Source organism: Columba livia, chromosome 4 (assembly GCF_036013475.1).
Source record: "Columba livia isolate bColLiv1 breed racing homer chromosome 4, bColLiv1.pat.W.v2, whole genome shotgun sequence".
Taxonomy (NCBI): Eukaryota; Metazoa; Chordata; class Aves; order Columbiformes; family Columbidae; genus Columba; species Columba livia.
The window spans coordinates 3,484,295-3,498,611 of NC_088605.1; the positions used below are offsets into that span (position 1 = coordinate 3,484,295).

At 49.0% G+C, this 14,317-nt stretch overlaps 1 protein-coding gene and 1 long non-coding RNA gene across 9 annotated transcripts in view; both read right to left on the reverse strand.

The window, feature by feature from the left end:
* Nucleotides 1-14,317, reverse strand: part of LOC135579309 (uncharacterized) — a 51,587-nt gene that overhangs the window by 20,492 nt on the left and 16,778 nt on the right. The window lies entirely within an intron of this gene.
* Nucleotides 1-14,317, reverse strand: part of RNF24 (ring finger protein 24) — a 31,371-nt gene that overhangs the window by 14,196 nt on the left and 2,858 nt on the right. For 2 of the 8 annotated variants that reach the window (XM_065060233.1, XM_065060236.1), the window contains exons 2-3: nucleotides 10,229-10,310; nucleotides 341-490 (exon numbers count right to left, since the gene is read on the reverse strand). In XM_065060233.1, coding sequence (XP_064916305.1) covers nucleotides 341-483 — 143 coding nt within the window. In that variant the 5' untranslated portion in view covers nucleotides 484-490; nucleotides 10,229-10,310. Of the gene's footprint in view, nucleotides 1-340; nucleotides 491-2,030; nucleotides 2,762-3,024; nucleotides 4,731-10,228; nucleotides 10,311-12,395; nucleotides 13,310-13,351; nucleotides 13,470-14,317 lie in introns of those variants that run through there. The other 6 variants (XM_065060235.1, XM_065060234.1, XM_065060238.1 and 3 more) reach the window with 6 other exon arrangements.

The window sequence follows — 14,317 nt, forward strand, 5'->3', positions numbered from 1 at the left end:
ATCACCCAGAGGTTGTGGTTGAAGGGACCTCTGGAGATCATCCAGTCCAACCCACCTGCTAACACAGGGTGACCAGAGCAGATCACACAGGATTGTGTTCAGGAAGGTCTGAATGTCTCAGAGAAGGACAAGGGTACGCACTGGGTTTGTTGGTTCTATTAGGGATGAATGTTGGGCTGAGCAAATTCTTTGGCAAAGAGGGAAAATTAAACCACTCCAAGGGTCACGTCAGGTTGGGGTGAGACGCATCGTGGAAAGACAAGGTGATGGCACCCATGGTTTGGGATGGAGGGATCAATAATGGCCTCGGTCTGAAAGCAGCTGGGTAAAAGTTCCTTACCTGATCAAGTAGCAGCAGAAGAGCAAACTGAGGATGAAGACGAAGATGGCTGTGCCGAAAACCACGATGTATATGTTGAGCGGCAGGTTCTGGAACCCGATGTTCGGCATCCTGAAACTGTAATGCTGGAAGTCCGAGCTCATGGGTAGGCTGTGGAGACAGGGAGGAAACACAGGGACGTCAGGCTCCCTCGGCAGCCCTGCGGTGTGTTCGGAGGAGACCACGGGCCCCTCCGACGGCAGACGGGGGGAAGGAGAACGCAGCCGGCACCGCTGCTGTCTCGCATCCTTGCCCAAAACTGAGCCCCCAGCTCAGTAACCCTGAAAACAAAGCAGTGTTGGATGGGCTGGGATTTTTCTCTCCCACTGCGAGCTTCTCCTCCAGCTCTTTTCCCCTCTTCCTTACACACATCATCTTTGAAGTTAAACGCTGCATCAGATGGACGGCGGGGATTTGCATCTGGCTGTAGCCGAAGCCTCCCAAACCACTCATTAATTAGCCCAAAATACTGCAAGTAGCCAGAAAGTCTCACAGCGAGGCAGGTTTTCCTTCCCCTCTTGCAGCTCCCAAGACTGATTCCTCATTCTGTAGAAATCCCCCCTCCAAAACCACCGTGCACATGAACCGGCGCGGGTTCAACACGCAGGTGGCATGGGAAGGACGAAGACGTTCCCATGTCACACGGCCGCGCCGACGAGAAATTACAGGGGTCATAAAAGAGACGTGGTTTGTTTTTATCACGTGAGATCTGCAGCAGGTGGTTTAAGGGTATTTTTGCACGTTTCAGGTTAATTCCTCAGTATCGCCCCACGCTGCTTCCCCCCAGCAAAACCCCAAAGAACACACGAGCGGCAGCCAAGAGGAAGACGCAACGATTTTGGCCATCGATGAACCACGTCTTGGACACGTGACCAAACCCTCCCTCCCCTCAGAGAGACCCAATTAAACCCCGAGCAGCTGCCTGGGATAATGACTTCAGCATATGATTCGAGTTTTATCGCACGGGACACTAATATTTTACACCAATCCTCCCAGAATGCTTTTCAGAAGTCAGGTGGAAGACCAGCCCCGTGTCTCTGTATCACCATAAACCCCCCCTCACTGCCATAATGCCATGTTACTACTCAAAACCCTTAACTGGAAAGCACATATTTATTATCTCTTATTATTATTCCTTTCTATTGCAATCATTCCCTGAGAAATTCACCCTTGAACGATCACAACCATCCCTGGCCAGGCACAAAGTTCACCCACCCCCAGTTTAGAAAAGGAAGTTAAAATATACGCCTTGTTTTCCTTTCTGCCCTTGGGAGAGGGCTGGACATGCAATTAAATTTCACAACAAGCAGGGAAAGTACCTGAAGCCTGAACTCTTTGTTTCCCAAAAAAAATTACCAAGGGATAACAAAACCCTCCCCCGGAGCGGGGAGTTTTCAACGGCGCGTTAATTGTACGGCTCCAATTTTTGTACAGCAGGATTTAAACCCAAACATGTCGGGGAGCGACACTGCTAACGTTCAAAAGTGTCTCTGAACATCCCGCTCCTTCTCCAAGCAGCATCCTCACTCCTGTACCTCCTTTCTCCCTTTTTGCTGAACCTGCTGGGCTTTCCTCCACACCCCCACCATATATATTATTAATAATACATTGCTTGTATATACATTGCTCGCCAGTTGTTGTGCAGACTCACCTCTCATCCCAGCTGCCTCACCGACACCAGCAGCATCTCACTCCGGCTGCTTTCGGTTCCCTTGACTCGCTGGAAGTTTCGAGGCAATTTCTGGGAAAGCCTGGATTTGATTAAAGCCTCCAGAGACCAACACGCATGTTCAGAAACTCTCCCGGCCGACGTGGAAATGCTACAAGAGCTCGGGGAGCCGGCGCTCCCCCGCTGCGAGGATGGGATTTTATAACACGGCAGCTCACACTCCTCCACCAACGCTCCCTCCGCTCAGCCGAGCTGTTTTGCTTTGCAAATAAATTCCAAAAAAAAAAGCCCAAAGCAGCCCCTAAACCTTTGTTCCCAGCTCAGCGGTATAGGGTTGGGTTTGGTGTATATCTCTGCTGGGTCAAAGGGATTTTAGATAGTTCAGGAGCTCTCCCCTTGCTCGTGCTCATGTGACAGAGGATGTTTCAGCTGAAGGACAAAGCTCCGACTGTCCCCGCTCACCCTCAGTTTGTGTTGAGTCACTGGCCTTGGCCAAGGTTGGCCGGGTTCACCTCCTCAACCACCCAAGAGAAAAATTACACATTTCCCATCTGGGATGGCTTCGGGTCATTTTTTTGCAAAGGAGGAGAGATCACTGTTGGAGAAGAGGCAACAAAACCAACGAGCACCAGACAGTTGTTCTTCTTACCCTTACAGCTCCGTGAACTTGTGATGCTCTGGGGGCTTTGGTTCAGCTCTCCCACCTGGAGATGCTGCAGAAGACACAGCACAAAAGCAGAGATGACAGGTAGGGAAGAGCTCAGGGTGGATTCAAAGTGGTCAACCCCATCCAGCCAGGAAAACTCTTCACGGTCGTATCCAGCCGGAGCTGTGCAGCTCTTCCACCCATCCCCTCAACCACAGCTACAAACCACCACAGCCACCATCAAAACAACCATCAGTATGAACAGAGCTCTATCCCACCTACAACATCCTACTCTTTTCTCCCAACAGTACCATTTCCCGAAGATTTTACCCCAAAAAAGGCATCACCGATGCAGCCTGGCCATACTGCGAGGGTCCAAGAGTCCCACATCAGATCCATCCAACCCCTGCATGAAATAACCTTCTCCACGCCGGAGCTACCCTGGTCCTCCCTCCTGCCTGCGGCAACAGCTGAGAAACATTACGGCAAAAAACACGGAGGTTAGAGGGAAAAAATAAGTGAGTCTGCACAGTATCCAGGAAACCGTTAACTTTAAAAGGCTTCACTGAAATCTGATGATTTTCAGCAGGGGGAGGAACTGTATTTTAATCTGCTTCAGATTCGGGAGAGCGCAGCCAAAAGAAATAAAAAAGGAGCCATAAAGAAGGATGAAAAGTTTCTGGTGCAGAACAAAAGCCTCCCTGTTGCTCTCTGCCCGGCCGAGATGTTTTGGTGGAGGAAGATGCTGTTCCTGGGACGCCCACTGTCCCCAGGATGAGGGGCACAACCCATCCAGAGGAAAGAGAGTCGGCTGGGACAGAAGAAATAAGTTTGCAGTGTGGAGGGAACTGGAGGGTATTTATTTAATGATACAACAGCTTGCAAAAATGAAAAGGATCAGCAGCGTCCTCGCCACGAGGCCAAACATGGGGATGTAGAGAGAAACAGGGATGGTAATGCCAAGAAGCAGAACGAGCCGAGCTCTGTACCTCCTCCTTCCTTAAACCCTCCAATGAATCAGGCCAAGCCCATCCGCGTTTCGTCGACGACTACAAAACCAAGCTTTAATTAAAAGCCAAGTTATAGTGAATGGCATATTGAGAAGTCAGGTCAGCATTAACATGCCGGCTTCACAACACTTTGATTACAAGCTGGGCTGTTAAAGACAAACCCAAAGAAGCCACCAAGCACAATTAATCCCTATTATAATCACGGCGAATGCTTAATGTGCTTAATAAGTGGGGCCAACCTCTTACCCAGAGCTTTCATCAGGACATCTCAGAGGGATTAAAAACCAGACAATTATCTTCTTATAGGCAGAGAAACTGAGGCAGGAGGGTCGTGGTCCCCAAGGCTGGGGGTTGACACCAGGGACACTGTTGGTGACGGCACGAGCATCATCCAAGAGTTGAAAGCTGCAAATATTTTCTTCCCCGCTCCTTTGCAACGTGGATTTGGACTGTGTCTCTGGGTATTACTTATTAAAGGGAGCTTCTTTTATTATTTATAAGACCAGCAGATAAAGGGGCCACGTGAGCACCGTGCATCATCCCTAAATTCAGCCCACGTGTTGGGCAGAGAGGGGGGTTCTACCTCTGCTGTTCTTAAATAAAAACCCATTTTCAAAGGCATTTATGTTTACGAGATAAATAACTTCCCCCATGGGGATTCAAATCAAACCCAGGCTGGTCTGAACCTCCTGAACCATCCACTGAAGAGCTGGATGGAGCTGCGGGTCCGAGACCCCACGTTAAAAACTCAACAGATCCAGATATGCACAGGTTCCCATCACCTCGTGCAAACCAGGGAAAACAAAACTCTAAACCGTGGCAAAACCCCAAGTCGGGATACTTTATCGACGGGAAAGGTTTCAAGCAGGCGCAAGCGGCGTCTCGAATTTCAAAGGCGTTAGGCAGATCCGCAAAGGGTTTGATACAGGTTGAACCAAAATGGTTAACGCTGTTGAAAGTTAAACCGTGAGCAGCTGAAAGTTGTACTGTGGAATGGGGTGTTCTTCCATGCAATAAATCCACAACATAATGGGAAAATATTAGAAAAAAAAAATTAAAAATAATATAAAATAAAAGATTTTTCCAGGTGTTTAAAAAGCAGCAGTGAGAGACGCTTGTGTTCAACTTGCAGGCAAAAAAGATTAAATACCCCTTTGTGAGCCCCAGAAGCAAAGCAAAGCCCTGACCTCAGGCAGCTGGAAGGAATTTCCTCTGGCTCCACCTCTGGAGGATCCGCGGTGGGAAAATCCTGAGCAGCTGTGAAGCCAAACCCGGCACCGCCGGCACCACAGAATCCCAGAACGTCAGGGGCTGGAAGGGCCCTGGAAAGCTCATCCAGTGCAATCCCCCCATGGAGCAGGAACACCCAGATGAGGTTACACAGGAAGGTGTCCAGGCGGGTTGGAATGTCTGCACAGAAGGAGACTCCACAACCTCCCTGGGCAGCCTGGGCCAGGCTCTGCCACCCTCACCAGGAAGAAGTTTCCTCTCAAATTTAAGTGGAACCTTTTGTGTTCCAGTTTGTACCCATTACCCCTTGTTCTACCATTGGTTGTCACCGAGAAGAGCCTGGCTCCATCCTCCTGACACTCACCCTTTATATATCTGTAAACATGAATGAGTCACCCCTCAGTGTCCTCTTGTCCAGCTCCAGAGCCCCAGCTCCCTCAGCCTTTCCTCACACGGGAGATGCTCCACTCCCTTCAGCATCTTGGTGGCTGCGCTGGACTCTCTCCAGCAGTTCCCTGTCCTGCTGGAACTGAGGGGCCACAACTGGACACAATATTCCAGGTGTGGTCTCCCCAGGGCAGAGCAGAGGGGCAGGAGAACCTCTCTGACCTACTGACCACCCCCTTCTAATCCATCCCAGGTACCATTGGCCTTCCTGGCTACAAGGACTCAGTGCTGGCTCGCCCCTGGGCTGTGCCCTTTGCCAAGGGGACAACAGGATGGAGATTGAGGAAAAAGAAAAAGAAATAAACCTCGATGCTACTGCAGAGCCGCATCCAGCACTGGCTTCGAGCATCCAACCGGACCTGCCTCCTTCACTGCAAAATTTGGTTGGACTTGATGGTCTTAAAGGTCTTTTTCCAACCAAATGATTGATTGATTCTAAAATGAAAAAGGGGCGAACATGCGGCTCAGCGGCATTATTGATTAGCGGGATTAATTGACTGCACGGCAAAGCATGCTGGGAATGGACAGCCTGGGGTGTTTTCATCGCCAACATCCCAAAACGTCCCCGATGATGAGTTACGCTACGGGGCAGAGTTATATTGAGATCCAGCAAAGCGATGCTGCGCCGTGGCTGGGGGAAAAAGGAAACTTTCGGGTGCCAAACAGAACAAAACCTGTTTATTTTACCCATTTCAGCTACGTGCAGGTTTGGGGAACGGCAGCAGATTTTTATTGCGTGCCCAGAGAGTCGTGAAATCAAACTGACCTCCAAGCAAGCAGCACTTTGAACCTTTGATCCCTTCTCCCCAGGAGTGAATCTGATGCTTTTTTTGACCTGGAATCAGGAAATTTGTTGGCTTCATTTCCCGGCCGGCTGACACCGAGCACAACATTTTAACCCTTTCCACTATCTTTGGGCAGGGGGACGTGGACAGAACGATGTGACAACATGACAAAGCAATAGGTCACTGGAAAAACAGAGAGAAGTCCTTATAATGAAATAAACACCTGGTAGTGCAAGCAGTACCATGGCGATTTTCAGCAAGCGCTTTTGATTTTGGACAGTTTAACAGACAAACGATCCCACGACCTTAATATCGAAGAGTATATTTAAATGAGAAATTGTTTTTTGGTACTGTTGGCACTGAAATGTGCAGAAAATAGGTCAGCTGCAGCTCCTATTGCTGAGTTTCAAGTCAAGGGCTTTCACCCAGCGTCAGTGGGGACACAAACCTCCTCCCAAAATCGCGGTGGGGAAGGTGCTAAAAAGCTCAGGTGCTGAAAAGTTTAATAATGCACACGTTATTAAAAAAGCGAGTATTTTAGACCAAGCACAGCACCAAAAGCCAGGGCTGAAGAAAGGGGGAGCAGCTTCCCCCCGACCCTATTGCTTAATTTGGTGGAAATAACCTTCCGCCTTTCATTTGCAGTCACTTCTCCTCGTTTGCAGTTTTCCCCAATTAAGAGGTTCCTCGGGGAAAGAGGATCAGGAACTTCATGAGAAAAGCTCAGTCTACGGTGCCCAAGGGCCAGATCGGAGATGTTGGTATTAAACATTGGGGAATTTGCAGATTCCTGGGTGATGACACCGAGAGCTGGGGAAAGCAATGGGAGCTCCCGAAATATCACGTATGGAAAACAAAATATCTTACTTGGATCAAGTCATCTACAGGCTGAACAACAGCAGAAGAGCGACTGGCCTTCTCCTCTCTTTTCTATCAAGAAGCAGATGGACTAAATGACCTCCCGAAACCCTTTTCCTTCTGTTTCCTAAGCTCCTTTAACGGGAAAAACAAAAATCAGGGATCAATAATCCCTAGAAAATCCTCCTGGAGGTGGGCACCCCATGCTGGCGATGGGAATCGCAGCTGCCAGCAGCCATCCTATAAAAGCAGTAAGAGGAGCCGAGCACAATTTGGGATATAGGAAGGCATTAAGCTCTCGTTTACACTAAATAAGGTTGCTAGGTTATGGATTATATTTTTTGGGGGGAGGGGAAGGACATGACACATAATCTGAAAGGGGTTCCAGATGGCTGGAAAGCCTCGCGGTGGAAAAGCAGCGTGAGGCCAGAGAGGGAAGAATTCCTCTTTATGCTGCTGCCGTCTGCTCCCAGGTCTTGGATTTCAGTCCTGAGGAATGTTCTCCGCGGAGTCTTTTAATTGCACCATTGATATTTGCGGTCAAAATTAAGGAGAAGAGGTAGTTGTACTCAGAAGAGCAAAAAAGCTGCTATCGGATACCGGAAAAAAATCACTAAAACAAATCGTACGGAGGAGCCACCCCCTCAAGCCCACACGGATACTGCGAGGTTTGGATTTTGAGATGCTGGCAGCATTGAAAAAAGGCTGCAGAAAAACCCAAACAAACCCAAACCTCAGCCTGCTGGGAATTTACACTAATGCCACGTCACTGCCATTTGCTATTTTTCCTGATACTTACAGAAAAAAATGAGCTGTGCAGTCAGCCCACCCTCCCTCTGGTTTTAACAAAAGTACTAGATTTTGGAGGAGGTTGAGAGAGGTTCTCCTGCCCCTCTGCTCTGCCCTGGGGAGACCACACCTGGAATCTTGTGTCCAGTTGTGGCCCCTCAGTTCCAGCAGGACAGGGAACTGCTGGAGAGAGTCCAGCGCAGCCACCAAGATGCTGAAGGGAGTGGAGCATCTCCCGTGTGAGGAAAGGCTGAGGGAGCTGGGGCTCTGGAGCTGGACAAGAGGACACTGAGGGGTGACTCATTCCTGGGGATCAATATGGAAAGGGGGAGTGTCATGAGGATGGAGCCAGGCTCTTCTTGGTGACAACCAATGGCAGGACAAGCGGTAATGGGTTCAAACTGGAACACAGGAGGTTCCACTTAAATTTGAGAGGAAACTTGTTCCTGGTGAGGGTGGCAGAGCCTGGCCCAGGCTGCCCAGGGGGTTGTGGAGTCTCCTTCTCTGCAGACATTCCAACCCGCCTGGACACCTTCCTGTGTAACCTCATCTGGGTGTTCCTGCTCCATGGGGGGATTGCACTGGATGAGCTTTCCAGGTCCCTTCCAACCCCTGACATTCTGGGATTCTGTGAGTATTTTTTATATATATCATTTTTTCTGCTCTGCTAACAGAGACTGGGAAGATTTTTGCAATGCTTTAGATTCCAGCAAAAAAAAAAACAAACCCTCTCTGGAGCCATCCAAATACGGACACAAACCGCTTTGCTTCGATCAGCACAAGCAAAGGTAGATGTAATGATGGCAAAACCTTCAAAATTCAGCTGGAAATGACAAAATGAACATTTCCACTCCCAGACTTGCATGGCCAAGTGAGGTGGCTGATGGAGATAAAGACGCATAAACCAAATATACGTTTTCTACCTCTGTGACACAGTCTCGGTGCTGAAGGCGATGCCATGGGACACCGTTCTTGTCCCGTTCTCACCAAAATCATCGCCTCACCTTAGTGGGATGGAGAAAGTCAAAGGGGCTTGAAATTCAGGATTACTTGGACCCTGGGGGTCTGTAACCAGGAGACGACGGATAATCACGCATGAACTTTCAGCATGACCTACCCGCACCCCTCCTCTGCTCAAGGATGTTGCCTCTTACAGGGGTTTCTCATAAACTGAGTCCTAAATAAGTAAAACCTCAAGTTACAGCTGTGCTGCTGATGCATTTAAAAGAAAAAACACACAACGTTTGAGAGGGTCTCTTAAAGTTTGCATTTTTCTTTTAGCCAACCAACCAAAACCTGCTAAATATTTTTCTGACCACTCCAAGGCTACTGGGGCCTCCTGGGGCAGCAAAGCTCAAAAACACCTACGCGACTTGTAGGGACGTAACAGTTTGTTGTCAGATCTTTACAGATTCCCAGGCGCTGAACTGCCTAGAGAAGGGAAAATAGATGAGTGGCACTAAGGAGTTGGCGTAGCAACGAGCAGGCAGCTACTTGGAGCAGCTTTTGAGAGGTCAAGAGAGCACATGATGCCTGAGAGCCCTCGCGTTGGGTTTTTACTACGAGCTAAAGATATTTACAGAGAGTCCGGTTATTAAATCACCGCGTTTGCACATCTTTTAAAACCAGTTTTTAAACCCACAACTTTCCTTGCCCTGAAATAACATTATCCCCTTTTCAACTCATTCCTACCCTTCGCCACCTTCACCAAACCGACAGCGTTTGAGGGGAAAAGCCGTGTTGAGACGAAACATAAGGAAACGCCCCACACTGTGAGGGTTTTCAGGTGGCGCTGTCAAGAAGCATCATTGAAATTCAGCGGGAGAAGCCGGTTTTCCTCCACTCTGCGGGGGCTGCCGTGTCAAATCACATTTGGATTCACGGTACAAAGCTGCGAAAATACCACCGCGGCGACTACTGGCACATTTCAAAGAAAACGCCGTGGCCTCATTAGTATAGTGGAAATTATGAGCTTGTCTTTGTATGTATTTAAGAGCTTGCCTGTGAAAGTATACTGGGTCGGCGCCAGAAATTCCTGGCTTGGAGCTGCCACCACTTGACGGTTCAGGATTGTATCGCTTGTGCAGGTCAAGCGGCCGCGCAGCCGTCGACCCGGGAGAAAAGGCATTTTAAAAAGACCCCGCAGCGATAGGAGGCAGATCACATCCTAATGAAAGCGCAGGTTATAATCAAGAGGGCGCAGGAACGCGGAGCACGTGGATTCTCATCCCGCTCCCATTCCATCCCGTCGACCCAAAAGCACCGTTCCCCTCTGGGGATGGGCGACAAAAGCCCAAATTATTTGCAGTAACAGGCAAAATCGTGAAATAATGTCATTTTCAAGATCTGCTCGTCAAAAGGTGTGATTTCGCAAGTGTCCATCGTGGAAAGCTTTCGGGTCAGCTCCCTACTTACCCGCACGGGTGCCGCAACGCAGCCAGGCCACGCAAACCCAACGTATCTGCTGGACGGCTACTGCGGTTTGCTGCCGGGGACGCTGCAAAAAAGAAAAGAAAACAACCCTAATATTGCACAAAAAGCCGGAGCGTGTCGGGGAGAGGATGAAGATATTGTTTCCAAACGCTTCGATTCGCAAGGGCTCCTATAAATTGGTTCAGCTCTTGCTAACAGCACAGAGATCCCCTTTTAAAACGTAGCGATGATGTTACACGGCATAGAGAGAAAAGAAGGGGGGGAGGAAAAAAAGTCTTGGCTAATCCTCGCAATTTTATAAGCATCTGAGACACTAATCCGTTGATCTCATTGAAAAGGATTAGAATTACTCCCTCGTCAGTAAATTTACGAAGTTTTCAAGCAGATGTAAACAAAAGCGGAGAGTAGCGCATGGAGACGGCGGCCACACAATAAGAAATCCTCACCGGGGCTGGTTTTGGGGTGAAAAAGGGGAGTTTCTATCCCAGGGTTGTCTGAGGAGATCCTGGCTGCAGGATCCCATCCCGGACAAGCATTGCAACCCATTTTTGGGGTCCCACTTCTATAGGAACGATGAAAAAAAACCCCACCCCCAAATCCCCAACTTGTTCTGCACTGACCAAGGAAAACCTTATTTTAATAGTAACAAAAAAAGAGGGCAAACTTCTAAGCAGCAAATTAGATTATTAACACAAAACCTGAGTTTCGTTCAGCTCTGCAGCAACCTCTGTCTGCACAACCTTGCAGCAAAAACTCCTGTTATTAAGGTGGAAAAATATAACACGGTATCCTCGTGTAAACAGCCCCACACTTGCTGCCACATTCATGATTAATCATTTATAAAGAATATATTATTTGCTTTAGAAGATGCAGGCAACGTGTAACCTGGTTCGTGATCCCAACCACGGTTTGCTCCTAAGTTTCATGTTCTGGCTCTTAAGGGATGTGTTAATAGCTGAAATAAATCAAAACCTAAAAGAGGCTTCAGGCAAAAAGGATTCAGGTGATTCTTTGGTGAGGAAAAGTCACTTTTGTTATAAAACAGAAGCTTTCTAACAAAGAAAGTAAACTTTTTTCTAGTGCTTATTTCTTTCCTCTTTTAAATTCCATCCTAAAAAGAAACCAAAAGAGATCTAAGTTTCAACCTCAGCTTAAACCAGGACTCAATCTCATCAGAGCTTGTCTTAAAATTGCCCTTTCGAAGATACTAGATGGGATGGCAGCAGAATCCAGCCCATTTTAATAGGGTACCATATATGTTTTTTCATCTTTAGGCGTAGAAAACCCTTCTCTCAGTGCCAGGAAAACACATCCCAGCCCTTTGCCATCACCCCCCTGACGTGCTTGTCCTGCTGCATTGGTGGAAGATGCTGCAGGAGATGCAAAGGGGGGAAGATACAAGAGGGAAACCCCAAATCTGGAGCACACAACAACTCAGCATCTCCCAGGCAAAGCCGCAGCTGAGGAAACGATCCATTTTTCCTGCTTTTACTCCCAAAGCGCCGCCCCCAATCGACGCTCAGCACAATTGTGACTTTTTTTGGTGCAAATGCAAAGCGAGACCGGGGTGGATGGTTCAGTTGACAGACAGGCGAGCGATGTGAGCACCAGCAGACGGGCTTCAGCACCTCTCAGGCGAGATTATCACTATTTATTCAGCCACAAAACCACCCAGCGCTGCGCAAACCCGTCCCATTTTGGGCGGCCACCACCGGCACAGAGTCTCCAAAAGCCTCGTCTTTTATTTCAGCCGCCAAGAGAGTGAGATGCTGGGTCTTAATCCAGCGCTTCTCAGCTCAAAACCAAATGGAAAAAAACCAACCCCACAGCTGTGTTAATAACCAACGAGCCAGGAAATCACCCCAGGGGAAGCCCAGCCTGGCGATGGGGTTTTTATGCAGAACAATAGAAAAATGAGAGTCTCTAAAGCACCGCGAAATATTTGCCAGCTCGTGACAAAGCTCTGCATGGAGAGAAGTTTAATTTAATCCTTACGGTACGCCAGCAATTTAATTTCATGCAGGCTGGAAGCAAGAAGAGCCTGGTTGGGGGGAAGCACGATACTCGGATGGATTTTAGTTGGAAGTCATCTAGTGGGAGACTGAGCTCCCTCCCACCTAATTTTGAGAGGTTTCATCCATCCTCTTACCTGCTGGGCTGCTCCTCCTGCCTTCAACCAGACCAACCAAAGGGCTGAAACCTCCTGCCCTCCACGCTTGTGGACTCCAAGGATGAGAATCCGCACGGCCCCAAAGCTCTTGTATTTTCCCCTAAATACTTCTCCAAACCAACAAGGTGGGAAATCCCCCGTTATTTCCAGGCAGGGACAGCAAGAACAGCCCCAAACCGGCCAATGGTCACAGTAAGGGGCTCAGCACTTTCAGTTTCTCTCTTGCAAACACACGGTTTCCTCTAAGGCGCTTTGCGAGTTAAAAGCTGTAGCAGCAGCAAGATTAATCCTCCACGGAGATAAAAAAAAATAAATAAACCAGGAGAAGTTATTCCTACTTGCTTCTCACATCCACAGCCCCGGAGCTGAAGCAGAAAAGGCAAGCGGCCGAAGGACTTCCCTGCCCTCGCTCCTCCTCCTCGGCATCTCGCCCATTTTTTCCGAAGACCGATCCAGTTTTAGCTCCAGCGTCGGAGCAACCCGAGAACTCGCGGCTTTCGGCTCTGCCGAGGCAGCTGCTCGCAGCTAATTTGGTCCGTCGGGCTCTGGCAATCCGTTCCTGCCGCTCATCCCTGTGTCAGCGTTGAGGTTTTTGCATCTCTTGGAGCAGCGAGGTTGTCTGTCCTCCGCGAGAGTGTCTTCTTCTCTCTTGCCACCGCTCATCCCGACCTTGGGGGCTTCACAGCTGCTCCATCCTCACCGCCAATGCTATTTCTGGCATCCTTTCGAGATGCCTTGGACGGCTGCTCTTTCTACATCCCTCTGGCACCGTAATCACCTCATTAACAGGACACAAGAGCCCTCGACACGTGGTTTGAACTGTTTAGGTTTCTTTTTTTTTTTTTTTCAATTTGATGAAAATCAAATGTGCCCTACAGGCAGCAAAACGACACCGTGGGAGGGAAAAGCATCCCGAAACAACGAACGCAGCTTACCTTTGCCCAGCACTATCGTGAAACCGCGAGGGGTTTATATCCACATTTTCCATGGGGTCACCTGCATCTCTCAACCAAGCGAGAGGCATCACCAGGGTCAAGCGACAGCCGAGCTCTCCTGCAGATAAGCCCCATATCACATCATCAGTGATGTCATTTTAAAGCGCTGTCGGTGAGTCAGGTCAAACTGCCAGGAAGGGACGGGAGGAGGGAAGTTTATCCAAGGTGGATGTTATCTCACATCAACAACATGCAGCTTTGTGATGACTGATCGCAGGAAACAAAAACAAAGCCAGGTCAGTGACACCAACCACAGCTGGGACTCCGAAGCCTGAAGACCAGGAGAAGCTTCAAACTCCCCAAATCACCCTCCAGGCTTTGATAACAATGGTTCCAAGGTGGTTGAAGGCCAACAGAAGCATCTGCACCTCCTATTCAGGATGGGGTTGCCCGGGTTTACTGTGCACTCAAGTGGGACAGCAGGATTTTTGACCTGGTGGGACAGGACCTTGTCTCAGCTGTGCCAAGTCCTGCCATCCCACCGCAGAAGTGTTTTGGGTCACAGTGTTGGGAGTAGGAGGAGATGAGCATGTCCAGCCCGTGCCTCTCTCCCTGTTTTCAACATCCAGGTGGTGCTTTATGGCTCTGAGCTGATCGCTCGCAACACATCTTCTGCCACCAAGGTGGAGGTGATGGTTGGGTCTCTGGGAGGGATGACCCAAGAGGGAACACATGGAGATAAAGTCCATGAACATGCAAGCCCTCCCAACAAAAGCTGGGTGTCTCTGTATCGTCCCACACGTTATTTAGGTCCCTGGGAGATCAGCTGGAAATTAGTCCTTGTTGGGTAAAACCTCCAGGTTTGGTTCAGTCTCGCGGTCTGGAGACACAACACGAGCAGCTCTGCTGCTTCATCGCCATGTAACTTTCAACCTCCTCCTCTCCATCACTCACCTCTCCCCTAGG